The 17,344-nt window shown below is 40.1% G+C and overlaps 2 protein-coding genes and 1 long non-coding RNA gene across 3 annotated transcripts; 1 reads left to right on the forward strand and 2 right to left on the reverse strand.

Annotated features, from left to right (window-relative positions):
• Nucleotides 1-127: 127 nt before the first annotated feature.
• Nucleotides 128-961, reverse strand: LOC108880931 (uncharacterized). The gene is made up of 5 exons (XR_001960561.2): nt 934-961; nt 759-812; nt 455-508; nt 313-366; nt 128-182 (listed from the first exon to the last, which is right to left on the reverse strand). It is a non-coding gene; the product is annotated as an uncharacterized LOC108880931 (long non-coding RNA).
• Nucleotides 962-1,261: 300 nt separating this feature from the next.
• Nucleotides 1,262-7,353, reverse strand: LOC108880930 (collagen alpha-1(IX) chain). The gene is made up of 11 exons (XM_018672662.2): nt 7,079-7,353; nt 6,211-6,285; nt 5,421-5,459; nt 5,253-5,315; nt 3,182-3,235; nt 3,051-3,086; nt 2,639-2,662; nt 2,262-2,315; nt 2,019-2,072; nt 1,848-1,880; nt 1,262-1,318 (listed from the first exon to the last, which is right to left on the reverse strand). The coding sequence occupies exons 1-11, from the start codon at nt 7,151-7,153 to the stop codon at nt 1,262-1,264; spliced, it is 564 nt and encodes a 187-aa protein (XP_018528178.1). The 5' UTR covers nt 7,154-7,353.
• Nucleotides 7,354-8,040: 687 nt separating this feature from the next.
• LOC108880932 (centriolar and ciliogenesis-associated protein HYLS1) lies at nt 8,041-16,490 on the forward strand. The gene is made up of 12 exons (XM_018672664.2): nt 8,041-8,195; nt 9,100-9,237; nt 9,365-9,487; nt 9,610-9,683; nt 10,599-10,822; nt 11,333-11,388; nt 13,531-13,703; nt 14,193-14,238; nt 14,339-14,393; nt 14,761-14,842; nt 15,157-15,183; nt 16,235-16,490. Exons 2-12 carry the CDS (start codon nt 9,138-9,140, stop codon nt 16,367-16,369), a joined length of 1,095 nt encoding a protein of 364 aa, XP_018528180.1. The 5' UTR covers nt 8,041-8,195; nt 9,100-9,137; the 3' UTR covers nt 16,370-16,490.
• Nucleotides 16,491-17,344: the final 854 nt, after the last annotated feature.

Consider the following 17,344-nt stretch of genomic DNA (forward strand, 5'->3'; position numbering starts at 1 on the left):
AAGACAGTAAAAACCTGGCAGGGTACATTGTAAAGATGATATCTGGCTAAGTAGGAGGTAGGAGGAGGTAGGAAGGTGGCTTTATTGGTTGATTGATTCTGGCTTTAATAAGATGAAGCGGTGCTCACAGGCTCTCCTTTTGGTCCTGGCACACCTCTGATTCCTGCTGGACCTCGATCCCCCTACAAAGAAACAAACAAGCAACTTTAACAGCAACAAGTTGAATTAGTAACATGTTAAACCGTATCTTATATAAATATATTATATAAATATTTGAGCAGTACTGATCTGATTTGTGTTAAAGATTCTTACCGCCACTCCCCTTGGCCCGGTCTCACCAATGGCTCCTCTTTGGCCTGGATCACCCTAAAAAATGTAATCAGTTTCAGTTTCAGTTGGTATTTGGTTTAAACAAAAAGGCAGATGAAGAGGTGAAGATAAGATGGGTACTCACTGGGGATCCCTGAATTCCTCTAGGGCCCACATCACCAGGCTTTCCACGAGGTCCCTGTTTGGGGAGATAGAAAGTTGTTGTCAGTAAAACTTGAGCAGTTTCCCTCTGCAGCTATTTGACTGGTTGAGGAGTAGGTACAATTTCAGTCCACCAAGATGTCAACCAAGATGTTCTTTAGGTGACTAAGGCCCTTGTTGCCAAGTTATCTTGTGGCTATTGGGGTCAAACATAATAGACATTCTTATTTTGTTTTCTTAATCCAGTCCATTAAACTCTGCTGTGCATGTGACCTCATGACCTTTACCTTGTCCCCTTTGGAGCCCATTATTCCAGGGAGTCCTCTTGGTCCACCTGGGCCCTAAAATTACTCAGCGGACAGAGGAAAAGAGACAGAGATGTCCCATGTTAATATGTTTGACTGTGCGATGGAAACTCTTCAGTGTGACTATGAGTTAAGAGAGTATGGTGAAATATTTTACTGGTAGTCCTTGTGCTCCGACTTCTCCCGCGGGCCTTGATCCCCCTCCTCTCCCTGAAAGTGAACATAACCCAGTTATGTCAGGATCTGACATCCTGCACTCTGTGTTTTCGTCTATTAAAAACTGTGTCTTTAACATGATTTTACCCTTGTGTCCTTGTCTTCCGGGCTCACCCGATTCACCCTTAACTCCTTTGTGGCCTACGTGCAGGAACAAAATGTTATAATTGATCCTAAAGTGCGTTTAACAAAAACGGGCAAGTGAAATCATTTCATTTACACATCAGTCACCATTAATAAAATCAGTGGTTGTAAAAATTAACTTACTTTCATGCCGGGGAGACCAGAGTGTCCAGTTCAGAGAAGAGGGGGCAGGCGTTGGGGCACTGAAAAACACAACAGCCTATTTGAGGTCATGGAAGAGCCCTGCCACTAGGGGGCTCTACTGACAGAGACCCCATAAGAAGAAGCAGAAAAAAGGGAAACAAATCTGTTTTTATATTTTGTGTTTTAGCCCTTAAAATCATATTGTTATACTGATCATTTTTTCCATGCTGTGGGTTTTAGTTTAGCAAGACAGGCCGAAAGAGTCAGCTGAAGACGAAATGAAACTAAATGAAAAATGAATAATTCCTCAGTAAACAAATGTATTTGTTTTAAAGATGTAGGAGCTTCCTGTCATCAATCTGAACAATTCACCATGATACAAATCAAAATTCTGGTTGTTGTTTGTAATGACATTAACCTGCAAAAGAAAAAAATGGCTGCCTGGAATTAAATGCTGAAATTTGAAATACTTAAACCTTAAATTGTCAGCAGTGATAGAAAGTATATTGTATGTAAATCTGTAGTAAATGGACTAAAATGTGAAAAAATCAGTGATTGTAAATTAATTTTCTTTGGGATCAAACTTACCAGGTCCTCGCCTTGATACACCCCTGGAGGTCCCTAGAGAGAAAAAAAAGTATCTTTAGGATCTTAAATCAACTTCTTACCGCGCCCCACCCCCCACCTCTCTAAAATAATAGTTTTCATTTTCCTTTCATGATCAGTTTCCCTGATAGAGACAGAATCTGTGATATTTACCGGAGGCCCAGCAGGACCAGGAAGACCAACTTGACCCCTCTTGCCTCTCGCTCCCTGTGAGAGTTAAACGATTTTTTATTAATAGCTGAACAAGAATCTTGATACTTAACACAGCACCAACAAGAGCGCCTACATTTTTTTAATCATCTTTTAGTTTTTCTGTGTACTGATGATGTTAATAAATTGTTTTATGGCTAAAATCAATTTAATTCTGAACTTAAAGTAAAAGACTTGTATACTCACAGGGGGTCCAACTTTTCCCAGTTCACCCGGTAGCCCATCTGTACCAGGAATTCCCTGTTAAAATAAAACATGTCTGAATTGATAAGTCATGTTACAGTAAGGCTTCCATTGAATATGCATATGATATGCCATGATACAGTATTTAAGTAAACTTATAACAGTTATTCAATAAGCTGTAAAGTCTCACCTTGATGATGTCAGAGTGTAATAGGGGTGTGGTCAGTACACTCTGACATCATCAGTAGGTGTGTCTAGAGGCCAGAAGAGTTTGTGAAAAAACAAAAATATAACATATGACATACATTTATAGACTCTAATCTAATAATACATGGGAAACCAGGCCGTAGAGTATGGATTATAATACAGAGGATACTCACGTCAAGCCCATCAGGTCCCACACCCTGTGAGAGAGAAATCATGGATTGACCGTGAGGTTGACTGATCAACAGAAATCAGTACAGATCAATAAAGAAAATGTAGTCAAGTCTCATAAAGACAGGGCTAAATGCACGCTAAAGCAGCCTTATTCTTATATTTAATTAACTGCGGTAACAAGGGTACATCCAGTGTATACTTCAACTCTGACTCTGACTGATTAAAGTTAAAACTAATACTCCTAAGACTAATGTAGTTCTCACCTAAACCATTTTCTACAGTCTATATAAGTTCACCAAGATGTTTATAATTCATAAAAGCAGGTTCTGTTATTAGCAAATGTGCAGCTATTACATCTATTTTTCAAACTTAACAGCTGAACGTATGTTGAATCAAATTACTATCTGCACTTACAGGCTCCCCAGGAGGCCCACGTGGACCAGGATCCCCCTGAAAACAACAAAAAATGAGGTATGTTAGACCAGCTTTTAAAGATCTACACTGTCCTGTGCAGGGCCTCAGGAATTAGAGGGTGAAAAACTTACTTTTGCCCCCAGTGGGCCCACTGGGCCTGGATCCCCAGGAGGTCCAACAGGTCCCTACAAAGATGACACAAAATCCTTGAAACATCACAGGTCCTTTACAGAATACTGATGAAAAATATGTTAAAATTGTTGTAGACTTTAGAAAGTTTCAACTTAATAATTCTGATAAAGGTTTTCTGTACACTATAAAGAATCAAATGTCATTGATTTGTAGTTTTTTATGTGATAAGATCATTTTAATGGGAGAACCCAGTGTTAACAAGTACAAATGACACTGTTCAGCCCACCTATATGGTTTTCTTTGTTTAATAAGATTAGTTAGATTAAATTCTGAGTCGTCAAACTTCATATATGGTTAATGTCGACTGTATTAGAGAGAAAATAACAATATATTGGCAGGGTTGCTGTTTGTTGTAGAACACCAGAGTTGAATTATATAACTTACTCTGCCTGCAGTGTATAGTGTTTAGTAATAACCAAACCAGGGTTAAATAACAACACACAGGACAGAGTGGAAGTGATGAAGTCACCATTAAACTAAACCTGAACCGTATCAGCAGTTTTAAGGAACACTTGGTTATGATAACATTGTGATCACCAAAGTAATTTCTGGGAACAATATGCTACAACAAGACCAAATGGAGAAGAAACATGAGGGCTGAGACAGTCAGACATGTTGTAGACAGGCCGACAGTTCAGGCTGGTTTTGTTGCGTAAGCCTCAGGCTCTGGTTGGATTTGCTTGTGGCTACTTTTAAAAATAAATCTCTCAAGAAATTTAGGAAAGGGACTCTCTCCCTCTCTCTTTCTGATTGAGCCAGTCCTCTGTGTTGAAATGTGGCACATGTTGAAGTTACATAATGCTAAGGAAGAGAATAGCTAATGCACTGAAGTGAACAAAACACAGCAAAAATATAACCTCTGTTTCAGGTTGGGTTTGGCCTTAATGATGGCAGGACGAGCCAGGATGGGGATGCATTTCTACTTTATTTGTGGGTAAACCTGAAAGTGACTACATCCACTGTGCTGTCAGTAAGTCCTAATTGCACGAGAATACTGCATGCATGTCAGCACAACCACTAGAAGTACCAAATTTTACAGCCTGTGTTTTCTCTTGAGAATACGTTTGGCTAACCTGGGAGTTAATTTACAACATGTCTTACTGTCTTAGTGCTCGTGTCTCCTCCAGCATTCCCAGACCTCAGTATTTAATCTGGTGCTTCTGTCAAACTTCTAATTTATCTGCATGCATTTGTCTTTTGAGACTCATTACAAATGTGAAATCAGAGGGAGGGTGTGGCTTTAGCTCCTCCCCTCACTTCCCCCCGTCCATAAGTAACCCTCAACCCACCCTCCACCTGGTCAAAGGCAGGAACTACAGCCAGGCATTCAGTCTATGTGAGCAGATTACTTTTGTCTCAGAGCCAATGGTAGAGCCCTAAAATAGAACATCATCTATTTTTTTAGTGTAGAAGCTTGATTCGCTCTGCTAGCTCTTTGATTTCTCCAAGTATGACTGTGCAAACTTTGATGCACTCTTCTGTGTTTCAGTCCACATGAAACCCTGAATCTGCCCGTCTGTTCTCAGCACCGTCACCACAGCAGACAGCCAGACACACTGAGTCCATTCTGCGCCGCCTTTCCCAGCATACAGTTCTCTCCTGTCAACCATGCCGATCCCCCTGCACTCCCCTCGATCGCACACAAAAAGACCCCTGTTTCTGTCAGGAAGCTACTTGACACTCTCCCCTAAATAGCCAGATTCATTTATTCAAGGAATGTTTTTTTTCTCTCTCTCTACACTTTTTGCTCAGCTGAGGCCAAGACAAACTGCTCACAGCAGCAGATCTGAACATCTCAAGTCCTGCAGCTCAGATCTTACACAGATCCTCTCCCTCAGGGGTTAACCAGCAGGACCCTCATCTGCTGGATTAAAGCAACTGAGCTCTACTGGGTCTTTAAACAGTTTTTGGAGTCCACTACACTGCCTGTAAAATAAACCTGATGGGTGAACACTTGACCCGCTAAAATCAAAGTTACTCTAAACCATGTCAACATGTTGTTTCACTCACATCTGCGCCTGGAAGTCCTGCAGCTCCAGGAGCTCCGTCTTTGCCGTTATCTCCATCAGGACCCTGGAAGCACAAGTTCACTTCTTATTAACTTGATTGTTGACTTTAGTTTATGAATCCCAATGTCTGCATCTATAATGATAATGATGAAGTTAAAAGGTGACTCACTGGTCCGCCGTTCACCGTGGAGTCCTCTCCTCTGTCGCCCTGGAGATGCGAGAAGAACGAAGATGAGAACATTTTTCTTCTTTTAAAACACAAAATCTTATGTGCTTGTTGCACAGTGAGTGTTACCTGTGAACTACCTGAGATCATGTCCATTTCTGTGGGTTCCTCTAACCTTACATATTTTAAATTCTGGACTCCGCAAGTTTACATTTTTACAACTATTAAGCCAAACTACTTTTAGAACAAATGGTACGAGAGGAGCGTGAGGAGAGCTTTCAAGCAGCGTTTAGATCTTAATGTCTAAAGATAAAATGCAGAAAACATAATAAATCAACTAACTGAACAAATGAAACATAAAAAGTTGCGAATTTAAGGAACTTGAACTCAGTATTTCTAAAATCCTGGACACTGTCCTGGTGTTGTTTTCACAGGATCTAAGATTATGGATTATGGAATAGGGCTTCTGTCAGCTTCTCTGAAGCCCATTGTGCAGCATTTAAGGTTTTAGTGTCACTGAAAATAAATATTACCTTACTATAGTCTGACTCTACATATCAAGAGCAAGAGAGCAGCTGTTTTCTCACTCATTGAAAGTGTAACATCACTGGACGTAGTCAGGATGAATGTTATTTTGTTGCTCTGCTGTTCGGCTGTCTTCAGTATAAACCACTGAAAACCTGCTTCACTGTTCACTGAGCCGATTAACCCAGAAGTGAATTGAACCACAGCTTTGACCCACATCTGAAAACTGAAATCTGTGACTGTTAAAGGGGACAAAACGCCGACTCACATCGATGCCATCCACTCCGGGTACGCCGGCTGCTCCTGGTGACCCCGCGGGGCCTCTGGGACCGACTGGGCCCCTCTGTAGAACAAACACAAAAAAAATTTTGCTTTTTTTTCCCAACTGAAATTCATCTCTAAATATTATCCAGTGCTGCTGCTGCTGCCTCTGCTGCTGGTGGTGTGAAGGGCAGCTCACACAGACTCTCATTGTGTGGGTGTTGTGAGGGGAAAGGTCGTGAAACTGAACCTGGTTTCCCATTATGGTCCCATTACACCGCCTAAGTAACTGCATGTGTTCAGATTACTGCTGCTGTCTGGAGCTTATTGGTGCCAGGACATCAGTTATGGGCAATTTTTCAGATAAACATGCAGAAAAATATAAGTCCTCTGTAAATAATGCAGTTTTTAAGAGCATACATACATAGATTTGCTGTAAAAACTTGCTGTTTTTACTTAAAATGTAGTCAATTTTCTGTTAATGGCTCATACAATGACAATTTATAATACTAGTGTGGAAAATAATTACCCTAAAATATGTCTGTGAAGGATATCCAGCTATAGCAGGTGTGTGAAAAGCTCACATGAAAGAAAATCTGATAAAAATGTGTTTATAAGTATATTTGAAAAATGTTACACAGATTCAAGTATTTTAGTTCAAATGCATTTAAGTATAGGTTTCTCATTAAAACAAGACACACAGAATAATAAACTGACATTTAGGTAAATTATTAATTAGTTTAAGTATCATACAGACACCCATGCATAAGGAATAAAACACCATAAAGTACAGTAAGTCTCTGTAAACCCATCATTGAACACTGAGTTTCTCTTCCAGGAGATAAAGGAGAGGAAAGAAGGAGCACCCATCTCACCTGAGCGGAGCAGATCAGCACCATTTGCAGTAAAAGCACCAGCAAAGACTCCCGATAAATCCTGGAGAGAGCCATGGTCCTCCCAGGGCCGAGGAAGACGCTAAAAGTCCCTTTTTCCCAGATTAGAGACGGGGCTCACGGACGGTCCACCTGTCGGTCTCCCCCCTGACTGAAACCCCACCGCCTGCTGGAAGGGGAGGATGTTAGAAAGTCCTGATTATTCATGAGAAGCTGAGGCTCTGCAGGCTCACTGGAGGAGGAGGAGGAGGAGGAGGAGGAGGAGGAGGAGGAAGGCCTCTCAGAACAAACAGGGTGGGATGTACTTTTCTTTACTTTGAAATGAAATGAAGTTCAAGTACAGTGGTTGACCGTTACATTCATGTTTGATATTGAGCAGCTGAAATTTGTGTGTTTGAGTTTGGATGAGGTGGATGAAATAATAGTATTATTGGAAACGTGTTTCTGCAAATGTAATGGAGAAAAAGAGGAGAAAAAGAAAAGGAACTCTTTCAATATAATGAGTTAGTATCTCAAAATAATGACTAACTATCCTAAAATAATAAGTTAGTATCCCAAATTAATGATTTAGTATTTGAAAATGATAACAAACCTTCTCAAATAATGGCTTTGTATTTCAAAATAATGTGTTAGCACCTCAAAATAGTGGGTTAGTATCTCAAAATTATGACAAACTATGCTAAAATAATGATTTAGTATCTCAAAATAATATGTTAGTACCTCAAAATGAGTTAGTATCTTAAAATAATGAGTTAGTTTCTCAAAATAATGAGTTAGTTTCTCAAAATAATGAGTTGGTATCTCAAAGCTGAGTGTTTTATCAGTCAAGAGGAATTTTCTAGCGGTTTACAGCCTTACAGTAGCTGTCACGCCTCCACTAGGTGGCGACAGAACACTCGTCTGTCAGTCACTTGTAGAAAAAAACAAAACAAACACGAAGAAGAAGTGGACCGGAAGTGTGTCGTAGCAGGCGTCGTTTTCAAAGCTTGTTAACGGTCGTTGTCTTGGTGCCGTGTTCCTAAACCCGTAAACACGACAAAGTCTAATTAACGCAACCGTTTTTATCATAATGGGTTCACCATAACGGCTCTTCGTGCAGGTGAGAAACATACAGTCTGCCTCCTGTGAGCTTATGTTGTTTGTGTTTACTGCTCGTTTAGCTGCTAATTGTTAGCCAAGCTCGCTCCCGTCCACCTCGGCGTTTGGTACTGTGCATGCCAAACTCCCTTTAAAAATCTGGAAGTTTAACGACGGCGTGCTAGCTAGCAAATGTACTCAAGGTTTAAACAAATCTTTGACAAAACTCTTTCAAATATTAACAGTCAGTTGGTTTATTCGGCACAACTTTACGCCCTGGCCGCAAAGGAGCAGCCGGTTTTATTTTGTTTAAATGGCAACTGAGCAGGAAGTGATCAACTTACACAAACAATACTGGTTTATTATTGTGTGTTTGGAACATGTAATACCAGTTTTAAAAGCTGAAACCTCACATCGAGCTGACTACACGATGTGCCTTAGTTTACATTTAGAAACGGTGGATTTAACTCTGGTCTTTAGTTTTCCTCCTAATAAATGTGTTTCCTCAAAATAGGTTGTTTTATTCATCAGTTTATTAGGTACACTTTAAAAAAAACCATGGAAGGCTAATATAGCAGCCCTGCAGCTGACTTTTTCTGACAGAAATGATGGCTCAACTTTACATTCAGGAGGAGGCTATAGTTGGTGGTGCTATTGAACTGTAATATTTTCCCCCCCGTTTATATCAGAGCTTTTTTGTTCTGTTGATTGTGTGTATTTATGAATCTGTGACAAATCAATGACAAAGCATGTTAAAGTGAAAACATTTATTTTAAGCAAAAAGACACAAAATAAAACACAAGATTAAAAAAAATACATTTTAGTTAAACCTAAACTTTAAAATAAAACCACCTAAATTCAACAAAAACAAACTGATGGCTCAGGGTTCTTCATACCTATGTCTCATATTGTTTTTCCTCCATCAGATTTTACACCACCACCTTGACTTGAAACTGAAAATATTATGGACAACCTGGATTTCTCAGAGGAGGAAATTCGAGAACAGCTGGCGATCCTCGGCTACAAAAACATACCAAGACACAGGCTGCGTGAATTCAAGCGAGGTCAGACTCTGAAACATCCATCCTCCCTCTGTGGTTATCATATTACTTTGTGCTTTCTTATATGGGATCCTGAATGTTTATAATGTGTACTGATGTTTAAACTCCGTCTCTCTTTGTGTCATATCAGATCTTGATGAACTGATTCGACATGGAGAATGGAAAACCCTTGCGTCATCCACCGAGATGAACGCCACCAAAACTCTTCCAGCCGCATCTCGGCAGAGTCCTCCTGCTTACACCAAAGAAAAAGGTCAGGGTATTTTTCTCACTGTGGCATGATAAGAATATTTTATGATAGTTTACTCTAAAAAACAGACTTTCCATTAAAAGCTGTTGTGTGTTAACAGGTGAATTCTGGGTTTTTCTCCACAGTTAGTCGTTCCTGTTTCAGAGGCTCTGGTGAGGGATTTTTCTTACATGCAGCCAACGCAGACCACGAGAGACAGGTGAGTGTTTATCACATCTGACTTTTATTTTCTAAACACAGACACATGACAGCACATCAGCATTCAGCAGCACTGGATATTGATAACAGAAAAAGTTTAACTCTCATGTTTTAGTGTCGCTACCTCAGGAAAAGGAATATTGAGTCGCCATGTTGCAATGACGTTTGTGGTTCAGTGCTTTATTGCCATATCAACATGATTGATTGGAATTTGTCGTAGTGGGCTCACTTACACACAGACAAAAAGAAAAGACAAAAATAGCATAACAAAACAAATGGATATAAAATAAAATAAAATATAAAGTAAAATAAAATCCAACACATGTTAACATCATAGATAAACCTGTAGGGAAATCAGCAGTAATTTAAAAAACCCATTAGATAAATTTCCTCAAGTGCATTGAAAACATTTGCCTTATTAATCTACAAATGCTTAAACCTGCTGAGTGGCCTGCAGTGTTAAGTTCAGAGTGTTAAGGAGACAAACAGCTGCAGGCATTAATGGTCTGTGTGGTCTTAATGCTTCTTAGTCTTTTGTGAGAAGGAAGGAAATTAAAAAGGTTGACAGTCGGGTGAGAACTTCAAGGCTCTGCTTTTGTTTGGTATAATTCAGAGACGAACCCATTTGCAGAAATATTGTGCACAAGTTCAGATTGTGTTTAAATTTTGCACTCTTCACTCTCATGTTAAAGCTTTTTCAAAGCAGCATTTTTTAAAGCAGGAGTGTGTTTAAGAGTCAGACAGAAAAATTGCTCCCACAGTTTTATCAGCGTCCTTTAGGGTGAGGTTTGGTGTGCTGTCATTTATCGAAAAATTAAATTTAAGACAAAACTAACATTAATGTTGGACAAATAAATATGGGAACAGTTTTACTTTCTATGTGATGAAGTAATAATTGGTATTGTTGAACACACAGGTGCTCACCACCTGTCAGAACACAGGCTATGGATGGCAGCAGGGACGCTGCGACTCGTACGCTCAACACTCGGTGGCTCCAAAGCTCCAGCTGCCTCCAGGGGCTCCCACCAGGCTGCAGGTGGAGTCCGACCCAGAGGACACCCTCCACCCGCCGCTCACAGACAGCTACACATCCTCTCCGGACACCCAGGGGAGACGTTTCATCAAGAGAAAAGTCCTCAGGTCATTTTTAAAAGACACTCATGCATGTGTCCATTTATTCATCCAGTTATTCATTTGTTGGTCCAGAGTTTAGTTTTATTTTGCTTTCAAGCCGTGAAAAATAGACACCTGTTCTTTGCAGGTGTAAAAACAGACAAAACATCAAGATAAGAGCTTTTAATGTGTATGGATGCATGAAAGTGCCAAAAATTATCTAAATTTGTTTAAATAATTTCTAATTTAATCTGGTTTTGAAGAAGTTTTGAATTTTGGTCACTGGCTCAAATTTAACTTCACAGCTCATCTGCCAAACACTGGTTTATTAAATCTTTTACATAAACTGGAGGAAACATGGATCAGCTTTTTTTAAGAAAAGAAAAAGCAACAACAATGAAACCAATTATTCTACAGGCCAAAATAATTAATGTATACTTTAAAGTATAAAGATGCTCTTTGTGTACAGATGGACTGTAGTTAATGATCATTTGTAGTATTAACGTTAACTCTGATGTGTTTTTTTTTCACTTATAGGAAACATAAAGGACAGTCTCTTGTCTGTGATGAATCAATCTACAGTGAAGATTCAGGTAATTTAACCTCATGTGTTTTTCTAATCTTTCTATGTAATGGTAATAATTATCTTTAAAAAAAATCAAATAGAAAAAACAGAGAAATTTAGGCAGCAAAAAACTTTAACTGGAGTAGAATAAAACAGGTGCAATTCCAGAAAAAAAAAGCAGAGATGAAGTACCTTGAGTCACCAGCAGTAGGCGCTGTTTTCAGCAGTAAAAGAAGCTGTTGAGGCTCCTGGAGTTTAATCCTCTTAGCTCCTTCCTTAAGCCCCTCCACAGATCACACACGGCACACACCTCAACAAGTGCAAGTCGCCACCATGTACAAAATGTACAACACTCAGTGGGACGAGGGGAGCGATGATGACAAGAATTCCCTCAGCTCCTCTTTTTGGTCTGATGGGGAGAAGCAGGAGGAGGAGGAGATTGAACGAGTGGTTAATGAGGAAGATTCAAAACCTGCAGCCGAGGCAGAGGACTCTGTACAGGAGGCTTCAGAGGCTGAAAAACCTGAGCTGAAAAACCAGGGGAGCTCCACCAGAGAGAGTTTGGAAGATGGGAGTAATGATGATGAAGAAGAAGAAGAGGAGGAGGAGGAGGAGGAAGAGGAGGAGGTGGAGAGAGTGGTTGATGAGGCAGAGGAGTCTAACCAGGAGACTTCAGAGGAGGAAAAGTCTGAGCTGAACAACCAGAGGAGCTCCACCGGAGAGAGTTTGGAAGATGGAAGTAATGATGATGGAGAGGAGGAGGATGAGGAAGAAGAGGGGGAGGAGGAGGAGGAGGAGGTGGAGGTGGAGATTGAGCGAGTAGTTAGTGAGGAAGACTCCAAACTTGTAGCCAGAGCAAAGGACTCGAAGGAGGAAAAACCTGAGCTGAAAAACCAGAGGAACTCCACCGGAGAGAGTTCAGAAGAGAGAAGTAAAGAGGAGGAGGAAAACTGCAGCAGCAGTTCTAGCAGTCCAGCTCCGAGTCTGATGACCTCCGGCTACGGCACCTACAGACCAGAGGAACAGGAGGGAGGAGACTACAGAGACGACCACACCATAACTGAGTTTGACCAAGACAGTCGAGGAGACCTGTCTGAGACGAGGGATGACGAAGACGACGATCGTTCGCTCTGCAGCTTCGGCAGGTTTGACGTCGAGTCCACACAGGAGCCGGACTACAGCGAGGACAACAAACCAGAGGCTGATGTAGCAGAAGTACAACCAGAGGAAGATAAAGACCGGGCAGATGAGGAGAAATCTGAAGATCTACTCATCAAAGAACAAGAAGAGGAACAGCACCACACTGCTGTGAATGAAGACAGATTCTTATCGGATGATGGGAGTGATCCTGAAGAGAGGAAACAGGCCGAGGACAAAGGGGAGTCTGAAAGTCCAGACGGGTCCTCAAGCAACAAGGACATCAAGTTCATCGACTCCAAAGTGGATTTCAGCTGGACGGCGTACAACAGGATGTGTGAGGAGTGGGAGGGAAACCTCAGGCAGATGAAGGGTAAATGACTTCCTGTCGCTATCAGCAACATCTGTGCTGTTCTGGTCTCTAAACTTTAACTCTGAAACGGCGTCAGTGTCAGGAGGTCCTGTTCCCTCGCCTTAAATTTTACACTCAAGCTGTGTGTTTAAACTGCAGTGCATCCACGATTTAGGTCATTTTGACTCAGAATAATTGGTATTTATAGATAGTTCTGCTAGAACTGAAGTCACGTCAGTAAAATGAGAACTTCAGTTTGCTAAAATAAAATACACTTCAAGCATTTGTTATTAAATCCTTATACATATATTATACGTGTTTAAACTGCAGCTCAACTGGTTGCAAAGCAAATTAAAAAGCAAAAATAAACTCAAGATTCAAGGAATAATAATCAACTATTATTGTTTTGTTTTTTTATTTTTTTTAACTGTGTGATGTTCTCCTGTTAAAGCTGCTGCTAAGGTGTATGAAGATATTTTATTGACTGTTTGACGTAGCTCAGTGTTGATATTGATAAACTGGCAGATTATCAGCTCATGTTCATTCAGTATCAGCTCTGAAAAACCTCTTCCTTCTCCCTGTCGACTAAATATTGGAGGCAGCTTTATGAGTGAATCCTCATCAGTTTGAACTCATCAGGTTTTGATGTCACTGACGGTCGTGGCGTTTGTTTCTCTGCAGATGCAGCGAGCTGTCTGGAGGAGCGACTGGCCGAGCTTCGTCTGTCCACGTCCGCTCAGCGCGACGACTTGGAGACGGAGAACGACGACGAAACCAGTCAGACTGACGACACGCACAGCTCCGACGCCGACGGGATCTCTCTGAGTGCTTTTGAATCCTACATCAGAGGCATGGTGGGTAACATAGTCTCCCAGCTTGTACCTCACACTTCCCTTCTTCACATTCGACACCATGACAGGTTTTATTTAGCGTGATTTCAGGATGTTTTTGTGCCTTTTTCCCTGTGTTGTTTACTGCTATAACAAGATTGTTTACTAAAGCAATTAGCAAAGAGAGGCTGCAGTTGTTGAAGTTATATTCAGCTGTGTTGGTGTTTGCTGGTACAGGTGTGTGTTTTTAATTAGACAGTGTGAGGAGTGAGGACACTGCTCTGCCATCTGCTCTTTTCACAGTTAAACATCGTTAGCTTACCTTAGATCGTTGGTGTAGTTTGTCTGCTCTGGGTGCAGATAAAAGTCGGTGAGGTGTTTGTGTAGTGAAGCGACAGGACACAGCAGTTTTATAGTCTTTTCTTTTAATGTGCATCTTAAATATAAAAACCTCAGACACCTTTGAAGATGATGATTTGTTTCTAACAGTCACTTCTCATTTCATTTCTACAGACTCGGACTCGAAGTGACGGAGACCTCAGGCCCAAACCCAAATCCTGTAAGTCAGCACCAACCTCATACACTAATCTAAGACTAAGACACATCGCTGTTCCCACACAGACCTGTTTTATAATTTATCAGACTTGTTCATGTTTCAGTTATCAGACCGGTGATGAGGCAGCACACCGTGAAGAAGTCTGACCCTGTGGCCAAGTAAGTTAAAACCCTGAGTTTATGGACCTGAACAGTGACTTTAAAAATTTGATGCTGACTGAAAACATTGGCATTGAAATAATCATATTGGAAAAGTTTTATTAGCATCAAAAAATGACAATTTTCTAACCTTTATTATCTTATTTTGATACTTGTTGCATTCTGAATATTCACTGCTAATCTGCAGCTGTTTTTCTTTTACCTCAGTACTGATCTATGTATAATCTGCATTCAGTTCAGGATTTCAGATTTTCAGTGTCACTGTTTCTGCGTTGAGATTTAAAAAAAGATGAATAATGTCCTGAGAATTGAAGATAAAAACCCTGTCGTCCAGACTCGTGATCAGGTGGTTTTCTGGTCGCTGCAGGTATTTCCAGTACAAGCAGCTCTGGGAAATGTTCAAACTTCCAGGAGAGAAGGACAGGAGAGCGCTGCGCTGGGAGATAAAGGTATGAAAACGTCCTGAACAGAGGACGAACTTTTCTGTCTTCAGTGTATCACACAAATATTCAGTCACACTTTACTCTTTCACTCCTGGTTAAACGAAGGCTGTATCCATGTTAATATAGTCTCATTGTAAAATCTCTGGAGAAGTGTGGACACCAGGTGTAAACATAGCAACAGTATATCAGTTGTGGATGTAGCCTCACACGTCGTGCCATAAAATTCAAGTCAGTCCACATCTACAGTTAAACTGCAGCGTGTTTAAAATGATTTGTTGCTTCAGTGTTTTTCTTTAATAAGTTTCCCTTTTTGTTTTCAGGAACGTCTTGCATACCAGCCTCCACCGGTAAGTACTTCCTCATACTCTCTGTAAAATCATGTTAGTGGTTTGTTAGAGAACACTGCTCTTCAGTTCTTTGAGAAATTAAGTTTGTTTTAATCATCTGTTCTTCAAACCTCACATTTCAGAAATGTACAGATTATTTAAAGGATAATTCTGTAACTTTTTAAACCTGAGCCTTGATCTCTCTTGTTTTCAGGTGTAAATAACCGATGGGGGCAAAACTCTTTGGAATCGGAGCAGAATTGAGCAGGAACATTGTACCAGGAAACCATCAATAGCTGCTGCAGCGTAATTCAACTTGGCAACTGTCCACATCAAGGTAAGTTCACTTAAACACTTGTTTTCACCACTGACAGGTTCACATTGTTATTATAAGTGTCTGACAACATTATGGATAGGATTCCTAGAGACAGAGCTTTTAGTTTAACCAGAAAAATCACTTTTTTTTCCAATACCAGACTCCATTGACAAAAACAGGAATTTTACCGAGCAGAACACAGGAGCTGCTGGAATACCACTGCCTCCATCTGTTTGTTAGTTTGTGTTAAAGTATCTGATTACTTCTAAAAGTCACACAGTAACACAAACAGACTAACAGATGGAGGCAGTGGTATTCCAGCAGCTCCTGTGTTCTGCTCGGTAAAATTCCTGTTTTTGTCAATGGAGTCTGGTAGTGATGTTTAGGGATATTTCTGGTTAAACTTACTCTTTAATTATAAAAAATACAATAATAAAAAGCTCTGTCTCTAGGAATCCTATCCATAATGTTGTCAGACACTGAGAATAACCATGTGAACCTGTCAGTGGTGAAAACAAGTGTTTAAGTGAACTTACCTTGATGTGGACAGTTGCCAAGTTGAATTACGCTGCAGCAGCTATTGGTGGTTTCCTGGTACAATGTTCCTGCTCAATTCTGCTCCGATTCCAAAGAGTTTTGCCCCCATCGGTTATTTACACCTGAAAGAGATCAAGGCTCAGGTTAAAAAACACATAAACCCCAGAAATATCATTTAAATTAAACCACATTAACGTCTTGCTTTGTTGTGCTTTTCAGCCTAAACCTCGGAGAGTTTACGTACCGAATACCTACACTGTGCCAACAGAGAAGAAACGCTCGGCGCTACGCTGGGAGATCAGGAACGATTTAGCAAATGGCCTCCTTCCTCACAACTACAACTATCGATTTTAAGCCTTTCGGTCTCTGCATGCCTTTTAGATACTTTTAATGAAACATTGCATTGTTTTTTTTATCATTAGCATTATTTATTAATTTTTTGTTGTTGAACATAATAAACACATTAAGAAAACAACTGCAGTGTGTGAATATATTACAGATAATTTCACGTTGTCTAAGGGAAGTCGGAGTAGGGCAGTTTAAACGAGTGCAGAGGTGTGTAACGCTCATCATGCCAGAGAAGTTTGTCTTCCAAAAACTTAACTGTTTCCAGAGTGAGAACGACAGCTTCATGTTTCAGCATGCTGTGGACATTCAGACCTGAGAAAAGACAAAAACATCTGCTACTGACAGGCTCTCTGTGCTTTGGAAAGCAGCACACTCAATGTCAAAGAAAGGACGTCAAGTGACACATATTGTTTAAAGGATAATGTTTATAAGACTCCTGCCAATTTTCTGTTAATTACAAAACTCTTTGTAGGACTGGGTTTATTTAATTCTGTACAAATTTATGTAAAATCATTTTCCTAACAAGATAAAGGATAACATGGAGGATTTAAGGGTTAGGGTTAGGGTGAGGTGACATTTTTGGACCATTTTTGACATTTTTTGACATTTTTGGACCATGATATTTTTGGACCATTTTTGACATTTTTTGACACCATACTATACTATGACATTTTTTGACATTTTTTGACATTTTTGGACCATTTTTGACGCCATACTATACTATGACATTTTTTGACGCCATACTATGACATTTTTTTGACAATTTTTGACATTTTTTGACACCATACTCTACTATGACAATTTTTGACATTTTTTGACAATTTTTGACGCCATACTATACTATGACATTTTTGGACCATTTTTGACACCATACTATACTATGACATTTTTGATGACACATTTTTTGACATTTTTGACGCCATACTATACTATGATAATTTTTGGACCATTTTTGACACCTTACTATACTATGAAATTTTT

Source organism: Lates calcarifer, unplaced genomic scaffold (assembly GCF_001640805.2).
Source record: "Lates calcarifer isolate ASB-BC8 unplaced genomic scaffold, TLL_Latcal_v3 _unitig_992_quiver_1554, whole genome shotgun sequence".
Taxonomy (NCBI): Eukaryota; Metazoa; Chordata; class Actinopteri; family Centropomidae; genus Lates; species Lates calcarifer.